Consider the following 12,082-nt stretch of genomic DNA (forward strand, 5'->3'; position numbering starts at 1 on the left):
AACGTCTGGTTGGCAGCAACCAGTTACACTGTAATCTAAAGCACCCAGTTATAACATCACTTCAGTATTTCTCTAATAATAGAAGGTGGAAAATGATCTTTAAAAAATCGTATTTTGGGGAGAAGCTATATCCTGAGTGGGACTTCCTAGCAGAAGCAGACTCTTACTGTAGGCGCTTTATACAGAGGGGATAAACCATTTGGGAAAGCAGACAGTCTAATTTTTACATTCTGAATAATAAGCTAAACACATCACAGGTGTGACTTAGCCTAGTTAAGTTTCAGAATTTTAGAGAGAGTGCTATGTATTCAATTATTAACGTTTAAAGGGGTACATCGCTCTCAGGGAAAAAAGGCACATTTACCAAAAAAATCATTACAACAGAATTCACAAATTTTTCTCTAATTAGGTTCATGTGCGTTAAGAAATACAGTTTAGCTTATAATGAAGTATCTGGCACTTTCCTTTTATTAGAAAAAGCCCACCTTAAATAAAGCATCACCAATACATACAGTATAAGTTATCAGTTACCATTAGTAAGCCCACTCCCCCCCTTGACCTACCTACCTACCCCTCAGAAATGATCCCTGTGGATTTGAGGGTTTTTTGCATATATTTAAAGGTATTTCCTACATATTTTATTATTGACCCACTTAAAAAATGACTTATAATTCAGAATGAAAAAAAAAAGCGTAGCAAGAATGCAAAGCCTAAAAACATATATGCTTTAAAACTTATCAAAAATTTAAGCCTTAAGTTACCTTACCACACTGCAGAGAGACAACTAGCACATTCAAAGAAGGTAGACTCCTTATTTCATATGTAAAGTTAACTGAAATGAATGTCAAGTTCTTGTTAAGTCAACTAATCATTGTGCTGCCATGAAACTAATAAAAAATTTAAAAAAACCCAACTCACCTAGAAATAGAACACAAACTTGTAAGAAACCATTACCATTTTCTAAACTTCAAAAATCAAAATGTTCTCTTGCTGGCTGACTCATTTAATACAAATCAATTTTTCCAGCATATGTACTATTTTGGGACCTTAAGTTTATGAAGAACCAATATAAGTGGGGAAGCCCTAGAAGCAAGTGAGCTCTAAAGCCTTTCCATGGGGGTGATGCGTGGTGACAGAGGAAGCGGGTGGCAAGAGAGGATGCGCTGATGCTTGTGCAGCATCATTCCTGTGGTCCATGCGTTGGCATGGGCACAAATAACACCTTTTTAAATAAGCTGGGGTTTCATCCTTTCTCATAAAGCTGATCTACTACCCGGAGGGAAGAGAGGTAAATATTTGAGAGACGAACCTCCTTTTGGATTAGAAAGTTCCTTACCTGGCCATGTTCTGTCCTAGCCCCAGGGCTAAACCAATGGCTGCAGAGGAAAGAGAAAAGGAGTTAGCAGGAACTTTGCTCAAAGCATGTGCTCTCAGGTGACCTGTCTGTGTGGCTGCAAGGCGTGTACTCACCACCAGCAACAAAGCCTTAAACAGGCTCTATTTTAATGGATAGTTCATGTCATTCTAGACCTACACCAATTTTGACAGACATGTAAGCGTGCATATAAGTAATTTTCAATTTAATAAGCAAACTCGGTGAGAATTGCATTTCCATTTAATTATGTTAGCATAAACTGCCAGGACTGTATTCATTTCATGAATCAATTCTGGTTATAAAATCTACAAATGCTATCATTTACCACAACTTAATTATAGCATCATTACAACAAATTATGACCTTTTGATTGCAGCGGCTTAAAAAAAAATGACAACTACAAGAATATCATATCCTCTGGCTATCCCTCAGGAAGAATCACACAAAACCCTGGAGGTGAATTCTAAGGTACTGGCTGAAGGTACCTTGAGCCCCTTCCTTCCATAGTTATAACTGGATTCTGGCCGAGGATAAATTCAGCAACGACACTGAAAACACAGAAGTCAAGGCACAGGTGCAGCTTCTCTTCTTGCTCTGTGCCTCGCCCTGCCTGCCCCCCTGTATTATTCCAGCTCCTTGGATTCTAACAGTGTATCTGGTGGTACCTATTCCAAAGGAGTTATCCGTAGCTGTGGGCCCAGTCCTCTGGCAGCATTCTGCTTCAAACCTCATTGTAAACATCGAGGAAATCAACAGAGACATTGTGGAAGATAAACCAGTAGAAGCTCGCAACCATAGGGAATAATACTAATATTATCATTAGTGCTATTTTTTTTTCATACACCATAGTATGGAGTATGTGTATGTTTTAGATACATGACATATATGTATTATTTCCTATCCTCACAAAAACCTTACAAGGTTACTCTCATGTTCCAGGCACAGAAATGACGGAGGCTCAGGTGGGAGGTTCTCTGCCCAATGTGTGCTTTCTGCGAACATACCGCAAAGGACAAAAGGCTTACATTGAAAGGGGACACTGCCTGGCACCCTTCAATGCTTCTATGTATTGTCCAGACTCTGTGTGGGACTAAAACCTGGGAATAAACAACCTCTACATTAATAGGATTTGTCCGGGCTCTTACTGGGACATTTCTCAAGTTCATAGACAGGGATGCTCTTTGGCAGGTCAGATTCCACTTCTGTGGCGGAAATGGACACTTATTGGTATGTGCAAGCGATATCTAGATTAATTGCCAACTAGAAACCAATTATTTATTCAGTTTCCTGACATGTGACTGATAAATGCCCCCCCCCACTATGAATTCTATATTTTTCTTCATAGAAAAATATTTTAAAAAATCAAATGCCAGTTTCAAAACCAAACCAATAAATGCAAGGGTTTAAAAGCAGCAGTATCTAGGAGTTGCCGCTGTGGATCAGTGGGTTAAAGATCTGACACTGTCCCTTCAGTGGCTGGGGTGGCTGCTGTGGGGTGGGTTTGATCCTTGGGCTGGGGACATGCCATGGGCATGGCCAAAACCAACCAACCAACCAACCAACCAACCAAAAACCCAGCAGGGTTTGTTTCATCTCACCTGAACCCTAAGCTCTGCTCAGAGAAACCACTGTCAACTCCTTTTGCCTTTTCTTTGGGTATTTTAATGATATATTTCTACAGAATAATGGTGATACTGCTATTCTGTGATTAATTATGTTTGGCATTAATAAGTGACTTTCTATTACTGTAAATTTAGCTCTTTTATAACTCCCAATCCCCTATTTCCAGCTTTAACACCATTTTTGATTAATCTATTGTGAATACAGACATTATGACTAGGTGAATACTTTGCGCTGCTAAATTTTTCTTTTTGTTTCTCCTAAAAGTTGATAGGTACCTCGTTTTGCTTCCTTTGATATTTCTACTATGTCCCCAGTGGGCTTTCTGTGGAGCTGCCGAACCCTCATCACTGTTCATTTGTAAATACTGAAAACTCTCTGATAATATTTCTACCCTTACTCCTCTCTGCTCTTCAGCTGCTGGAACACTCGCTCCCGAAGCCCTCCAGCCACTTGGCCCCATCAGGCCGCTGTTCTCCACATCGGCCCTGGATTTTCCCTTTGCCTTCACTGGGCCTTCAATTCCAAAGCTCATGATCTTCCTTTTTTCCCCCCTTTTTTGGCCACTCTGGCAGCATATGGAAGTGTCTGGGCCAGGGATCCGATGTGAGCACAGCTTCGGCCATGCTGGCCCGCCCCTTAACCTGCTGTACCACAGCGGGAACTCTGCATATTCCTTTTCACTGTCATACATATTGTCCCCACTTAGGGGAGCAGAAGTTAATGCAGAGACAAAGACTGGTGTAGGTATCCAAGGCCGGTATGAATGAGGGCAAATAGCAGCTGGTCGTGTGACCCTCAAACGAGGGAGAATTTCTACGGACAGGAGTGACCTGAAAGGGGCAATGACGTGGCAGGAGGATGGTGGCCTCTGTGCGCAGGGCTTATGGGGACGAGAGGAGGGTGAGGCCACCTCCTTGGGTGGCCCGTCTAAATCACCCTGGCTGATTTACACACTTCCTCGTCGAAACTGGCTCAACTTTCTTTGCACGTAACTCCATTACAGCAGTTATATTCATATATTGCAGTTGTTTATGTATCCTGATAAAAAACTGGAGGTCCTTGAGAAAGGGATATGGCAATAATCATAGTAACAGAACAGTAACAGTAGCTGTTAGAAAAAGCAGCAGGAGGAGTTCTCCGGTGGCTTAGTGGGTTAAGTATCTGGCGTTGTCATTGCTGTGGTGCAGGATTGACCCCTGGGGTGGGGAACTTCCACATGTGGCAGGTGCAGCCAAAAAAGAAAAAAAAAAAAATTATTATAATATGTTATAATAATATAATGTTATATTATAATAGTAATATAATGTTATATTAATACAATGTTATATTATTATAATATTAATATAACATATTATAGAAATATTAATATAATGTTATAATATTAATATAACATTATATTATTATAATGTAATTATATATATATATATATATATAGTAGTAATAGAAGTAGCAGTCAAAACACTCCCACAACTCAATAAATGTCTGGTATGTACTGGGAACCATGCTAACAGTCAAACGTAGACTATTTCATTCAATCTCACAACCTTTGGCCGAGTTCGACTGCTTTGCAAGGTCACAAAGCCAGCAGGTATGGGAGTCAAGATTTGGACCAAAGCTATCTGATTCCACCCCCTGTATTCCTAACCCCCATTCTCCAACATTCCCTTCAGTGATTATAATTTTTGGGGGGGGTGATTTTTCTCTTTTGCTCTGTTTTCCTTTTTTCTCTTTTTAAAGGTACTCATGGAACATAAGAGTTACTTCCTTTTTAGTGAAAACATGAGCAAATAAGGAAACACAGAGGTAGTCGTGCTCTTGAAAGCCAGAGTCAAATTTATGTAAAGACAGCAGAGGAAAGAAGGGCATGAAAGGAGGGGAGGTTGGAGGTTGTAGCGGCGCTGATGTAACTCGAGCCAAGACTCTGGGGGGACTCTCGAGGGAGAGGGGGCACAGAAGAGTCTGGAACCGATCAACCGCCAGGGACGGCGAGCCTGCGGGACACAGCTGGACGGTCTGTTCTAAGATTCGGAGGGCCGGATGTGGTTCCCAAGCTCACCTCTCCCTCCAGGACACAGATGCAGTTTGGACAGGTTTAGGGACTAAGGCTCACACGCACTGTTTCATTCAGTCCTGCCAACAGCCGCCACCTCTGGAGCCCTCCCTGCACTGCTGTTTTCAGGAGACCCCTGTGGTCTGTCGCTGGGGGAGAAGAGAGTTTTTGGTTTTCCCTTTAAGAAATAAGCCTTTAGGGAACAAGGTTTTTTGAACTAAAATCTCTGCAAGTGAATCTCTCCACCTAAAATTCCTTCCCGCTCTTCCCTAATCCCTTCCCCTCACCCCCGGGGTTGAAATACAAGCAGCAGAAATGTACAGGATGTCGTGAGAAGTCAAATAATATCACATCTATGCCAACAGACAAAAGCAACCTCAAAATTCTTAACTCAGGTCTCCTAAAACATACTTTTCATCAGGAAAGAGCTAGAACAGTTTATAATACAGATTTCTGCTTTTGGAATTTTTCTTTTTTTGCCTTTTTAGGGCTGCATGTGAGGCACATGGAGGTTCCCAGGCTAGGGGTTGAATCGGAGCTGCAGCAGCTGGCCTACACCACAGCCACAGCAATGCAGGATCCAAGCCGTGTCTACCCCACAGCTCACAGCAACGTCGGATACTCAGCCCACTGAGCAAAGCCAGGAATTGAACCAGCATCCTCATGGATACCGTGAGGCCCGTTAATGCTGAGCCACAACAGGAAACTCCAGGAATTTCTTTTTTCTTTTTTTTTTTTTAATAAGAGTTTCTATTTTTTTTTTCTTTGACTCAGAAGCATAATTTATGTTCACTTAGTGTGTCATGTACATATAATGGTCAAAATTTGTGCTAATATGGTAGCTACTAGACATATATGGCTACTTAAATTAATATGAAAAATTAAGTTCCTCAGGTGCACTAGCCATATTTCAAGGGCTCCGGACATACATGGCTAGTGGCTACTATCATTGGCAGGGCGGATATAAGAACATTTTCATTACTGTGAAAAGATCTACTGGACGGAACTGGTCTAAATAGGTTATCACTGATAATCTGAGTTAACTTTGGAAATGGCAAGGCATCTTCGACACTGAAGATTCCCTGTGACCATAACTATTGTATTGAAGACAGTATGTAACTATTACAATACAGTATTGTATTGAAGACCAGTTTTGTAGGAAGAAGTATGTAACAGAAGGGCGGGGGGGGGGTAAGGTATGGGGAAGCAGACATGAGGGTCAGACTCCTAACTCAACATCCTATCATAGCGTTTCATGGATCGAGATGGAAATAAGAATTAAGGTGAGGGGACAGAGTGTTAAGAAAAAGCTGCTTGGCGAGGTAAGAACTGGATCTTAGGGGCACCTGCCGCCGAGGGTGCCAAAAGACTAAGGTGCGTGCATCCATGCAGAAGCCACCCCCAGGGACTTCCGGATGACCTTCAGCACCTAGGATGGCACACCGATCCTGGCATTGTGGGTTCTATCCCTGCCTGTGGTTCTCAGCGCTGTCTTCCAAATGTGTTCCCTGCAGCCTGGGGCCAGAATGAGGAGTCTGGACACTTAACTAGTAGTCACTGCATTCCTCCCTGTCATGAGCTGGCGGGGGCGGGGTGGGGGGAGGACACGGACGTAAACCTTCCCCGTGAGTTTTGGTGTCATTACTGACATTTAGGAATAAATAGGTGGGTATTGCAAAACATTCGTAGACTAAAAACTCACATAGTTACGTTTTTCCATGGTCTACTGTGGGCGAGAACATTAATACGTATCTTAAACACCCACTAGGTGCCAGGTTCTTAGTCTCGTGTAAGCCTCCCAACAGTGAAGGAGAGGCGGGATCCGTTTTATTTTATAGCGGAGGAAGAACCTAAGAGTCAGCGCACTCACCCAGCTACTACGTGCCAGAAACAGGGTCCAAACTTAATCTTTCTGATTCTAAAACGCAGGAGTCTCAAGAATATTCTTGACATAGCAGTCAAAACTTTTATGACATCTCAACTTTTAAGCATACAAATGGGAAGTGCGTATAAAGCGATTCTCTTTTAAATCTCTGACAACAGTTATCGCAAGAAGAGAGAGTTAAAAGTTTATCTTTGGCCAAATTCTTACTCAGTGATGGGAGACGAGCTCCTGCAGCATCGATCGAATACTTGGTTTCCTAAAGGGAAACACTTTGAGAGAGGAGAGTCAATGAATTCACTGTTTTCTTTGTCTACCACTGCAATTTTGTATCGTGCAATGATAGATTTTAATCAGTGACACCCCAAAAGAGGAAAAAAAAAAAACTGGTTTCTGTAGATTTCATCTCAAGCTTCTTTTCTGAAAAAAAGTCTTTCCTATCTTCGTGTCTATTTAGAAGACGGCATGAGATGCAAACAGAACAGCACCATTTTACCTTGAAAGAATGACCAGTGGACACATCCTGCTCATTTACACCTGACTCTTTGGAAGACGTTTTCTTGAAAACGAAAGAACTTCAGCCTCCAGACTGAAGAAAAATGGCTATTTGTGGCTGACACCAAAGTTCTGGCTTTCGAGCAAAAAGAAGACACATGCGTTTTAGAATCAGAAAGATTAAGTTTGGACCCTGGTTCTGGCACGTAGTAGCTGGGTGAGTGCGCTGACTCGTAGGTTCTTCCTCCGCTATAAAATAAAACGGATCCCGCCTCTCCTTCACTGTTGGGAGGCTTACACGAGACTAAGAACCTGGCACCTAGTGGGTGTTTAAGATACGTATTAATGTTCTCGCCCACAGTAGACCATGGAAAAACGTAACTATGTGAGTTTTTAGTCTACGAATGTTTTGCAATACCCACCTATTTATTCCTAAATGTCAGTAATGACACCAAAACTCACGGGGAAGGTTTACAGGACTCCTCGGCAGGTGTGACATGTTATCAAACACATAAAAAATGCTTAATATCTTTGTTTCTTTGACTTTTGGTTGAGTGGAATAGAGTGTGTGACTTTACAAAAGTCAAATTAGCTATAAAATGGGGGTCTAATACTGCTATGAATGCTTCAGAGAGGTAATAAAAATAATGAAGAGAGTGGCGCATGGGAAAATACTCTGAAAAATAAAATATACTCTACAATATAAAGCATCATCATCCTCTTGAACTGTTTCATACCCAGTTTAACAATCTCCGTGTTTCACATAAGTGCTTTGCAAAAATGTCATTTATAAGAAAGGGCTGTTATTATTCTTATTCTATAACTAAAAGTTAAGAAATATGTAAGCTCAATGAGTTACCCAAGGGAACCACAGTAAATCAGAGGAGGAATTGATCCAGTGTATCTTATTTATCAATCTAAAGTTGAAGCTGCTTTCATCAGAAAGAAATAGATGCTAAATTTGAAAGCGTAGAGGTATTCCCAATGACCCTAACCTCTAATCCGGGCAAATCTTGCTTTTAAGCAAACCGATATTTACACAAAAGACAAAATAAAGGGTGACTATTTGCTTTATAAAGGAATTCATCATAGGATTATGAGTAGTTACCTAGGTGCATTATAAAGTAAGTTTTGATTTGCATACAATTCCTCAGGTAAATTTCCTAGACTTTCAAATGAAATAAACACAAGACATAAATATCAATGTAAAAGTCAATTAATAAATTGTATTTACTCAAAAACAACTTGTAAGTGTTTGGGGAAACGTCAGACAGGAAAAAATTCTGGAACTACTTACGGTCAGTACATAAAGGGAGGCAGAGTGAATGAAAAGTGACCTCATTTGATGCCTTAAATATTTTTAAAACTAGGTAGTCGTATATTAATTTTATGTTGCACATTTTAGTATTATTTTTAAAAAAGTCGACAGAATAATGAAATGTGAATTTCAAAACTTAACATGTCATTTTTACTAGAAATTAGTATCTAATTTCTCTGCTTTAGTTGGACTGAGGTCTTTGTCGCATTTTGTGTACCTCACTGTAGTTATTTTACTGAATAATTCATTTATCTGCATTATATTATCCATTAAAAGAAACCTAAAATATATTAGCAACGGGACGTTAAAGACAGGAGGGCATGTTCCAAGGAAGTAATTATTAGATGGATATAAGACAATTAGTACAGCTAAAATCAACACATTTTCATAGTTATGACACTCTCCAAGGCTTCTCAGTATCTGTAGAGGGCACAAGTTAGTTTGTCTTTAAAACCAAGACTCTGACATGTGCTCAGCACAGCTGGCTGTTTACCAAATTTCTACAAGTAATTTTGTTGAAATAATTGTAAAATACCATCTCTATAGAAATAACTCAAATGTTAATGACACACCTCCACTAATTCTCATCTAATGAGCTGACAGCTTCCAGTGAGGTGCAGCTTTCCACACTGAGCACCATGCTGGGTATGGTCCTATTGATGCTCAAACCATCCTTTTCTGCCCCCAGCTTAGCACCTCTGTTTCCCTGATTAGATATTCCCAAGCTGCCTTATACTAAATTCTGTTAACCCTGTGACCATAGGAAATGAAAATTCCTAAGTGCTACCATATTTGAGCCTGTAAAATCTTTCCCCCTCTTTATTAAAAATATAATTCTTGAAATTCCATGAAAGAAAATTATCTCAAGTATTTCCTGATCGGGTTGTTTTTTGTAGTTGATCTTCCAGAACAAAACAAATTCTGACCTAGAGAAATCAAGAATTGAAAGCAGTAGGTGTGGCTTACTAGCCAATTAGATGTTTCTCATTAGATATTTAGATATTTAGTAATTAGATATTTAGATAATTAGATATTTAGTAATTTAATGACTATTTCTAGCCCTTCTTACAGTTCATTACTACAGCCCTGGGGTAAAAAACTGCAGCAAGGAGTTGACAGAACCACAGTTAATCTATGCTTCCCTACACTCCTGTGCAAGCATTGCTGGGGGCGGGGGGTGTCTTCCCAACACTACCAGCAGTGGAACCTGACAACCCTGACCCCAGAGCCCAGGACTTCAAGGGTGCATTGTGTGGCGTAATTTAAGAAATTTGAAAACAAGAAGAGGCCTCTATCCTTGGCAAATGCATCACTCATTACAGAACTAATGTATGCATATAATGACAACAGTCTAGAGAATAATGTCACAAATACTCTAATCAAGGAGAAATAAAAACCTAGAGAGAGAACACAGAGGTATCGAGAATTGCTGGTGGGAATTCGGGGGCAAAAAACCCAAAGGTCCCTTAAAGCAAGTTTAAACAGCAGCTTAACCTATTTTTTGTACCATATTGTGGTAATTTTTCCTGACAAGAGTCTACACAGGGGTTGTCTTCACCATTTTTGAGCACATGTTGCCTGAATATATCCTTTCTTTGCATGTTTTTATGTAGACATCTAAAATTTCCATCATAATTTAAATATTTGCAAAGCATTCGTGTTTTTATTAATTATATATATATAGGTACTTTAAAATAACTGCACCACTCTTAGATATATACAGTGGAATCTAAATATCGTTGTAATTCGATATTAACCATCAATCCATTAAAAATATAGAGCAGGACAAGCATGACTTCAAAAGTTGACATTTTTACATGGTTTGCTTTTCTTCATGAATCCCTTGAAGCCTCCAATTCACTCCCTCCCAAAAGTTTATCCTAATGTAATATAATTTTATTTTTGAAAGCCTTTTATTAGTAACCCTATCATAGTCTTCTGCAACAAAAATGGGTGTGCATACCTACACACACACACATTTTCTTAACGATGTGTGACTATAAAACTGAATTAAGAATTATTTTGAAAAGGTTCTAAGTTAGTCAATGCTAATGATAACTGCTGTTAGTTGATAACCATCAGTTACCCAAGATCTGAAAGTTATCATGACTCAACTAAGCCAATGTAAATACACTTTGATAAAATGCGACGGAAAAATAAAATTTCATTAGAAAGCCATCAGTAATAAGCCTTTCCCCCAGCTTAGTTGATAAATATTACCTTTAGCATCAGTTCTAGTCCCATCTTTTATTTTTAACAAATTGATTGCGCAGAAATTTTGTTCACATAGATTGGTGAATGGAAACAGGAGGAAACTGGTTAGAACTGTCATTTGATTATTGAACGCCCTCAGAGATTGATGTCCCCCCAAATCACACAGTGATTTCAAAATCAAGGGCTATTTTCAATAATCTACCAACTGCTGAACATAACAATTAGACCTTAAGAATTAGGAAAAAAAGCTTTGTGACTTAGTTACTTAATTTGTCAACATCGATATCAGCACAATGCTTGGAATGACCTCCCACCTGGAACTCAAGAGGCTTTTACAGGGCAATGCACCAAAACAAGATTACAATTGAATGTGTATCTTTTTTTTTTCTAAAGTGGAAGAGAGGTAATTTGAACGCTCCTTCCTAAGGTTGGGCCCCCAAAGCACCTAGTTCTGAGTCTCAAAGGACTATGGCCAAAAAGCAGTTCTTAACGCTTGTGGGCACTCTCTGTGGTATCCGGCAAGGGTCAGCCCAGAGGGAACACGCAACAATGTCCATCTCCCTGTCTTTTCCTGGAAGGGTCTTGACAGCATACTTTACAAGCTGCTGTCTGTGGTTCTGGAGTCTAATCTAGCATGCACCTCGGGGCTGGCTGTGATCCTCCTCAGAGTCCAGGGGGCTGGTGGGCACATGCCCTGCCTTCTCAGTTCTGCTGGCTACAGCAATAAAATCAGGCTGCCAGCACCTCTCTGGAAGAAGTTTGTAAACATGTCTGGTGCCCCAACTTTTGCAGCTACCACCTGAGGGAGAGGCCCCTGGATCTCCTGGTTCTGCCAGCCAGTGGAACTTGCATTCACTAGTCCCACAGGACTAAAGCAAACAAAGAAGCAGTTTTTAAACAGGCAAAGAAACAATATCTCCTCCCTCTCCCAACCCCCTGCCATGGCAATACACCCAAGCTCAGTGCAGATGGACTGAAATGAGGGCCAACATGCATCTTGTTTCTCTCTGAAGGGGCTTAACTATATACTTTCCCCACTGCCAACAGAGGGAGTCTGGCTTCTAATCTTGGCGCACCCTCCCCTACCAGGAGCCACCAAGAATAAAGATGGTGGCTTGGATAATC

The 12,082-nt window shown here is 40.4% G+C and overlaps 1 protein-coding gene across 4 annotated transcripts in view; it reads right to left on the reverse strand.

The window, feature by feature from the left end:
• Positions 1 to 12,082, reverse strand: part of GPATCH2 (G-patch domain containing 2) — a 176,725-nt gene that overhangs the window by 53,220 nt on the left and 111,423 nt on the right. For all 4 annotated transcript variants that reach the window (XM_047755620.1, XM_047755621.1, XM_047755622.1 and 1 more), the window contains exon 7: positions 1,337 to 1,376. In XM_047755620.1, the coding sequence (XP_047611576.1) occupies positions 1,337 to 1,376 (40 nt within the window). The remainder of the gene's footprint in view (positions 1 to 1,336; positions 1,377 to 12,082) is intronic.

The sequence above is a fragment of the Phacochoerus africanus genome, chromosome 12 (assembly GCF_016906955.1).
Source record: "Phacochoerus africanus isolate WHEZ1 chromosome 12, ROS_Pafr_v1, whole genome shotgun sequence".
Taxonomy (NCBI): Eukaryota; Metazoa; Chordata; class Mammalia; order Artiodactyla; family Suidae; genus Phacochoerus; species Phacochoerus africanus.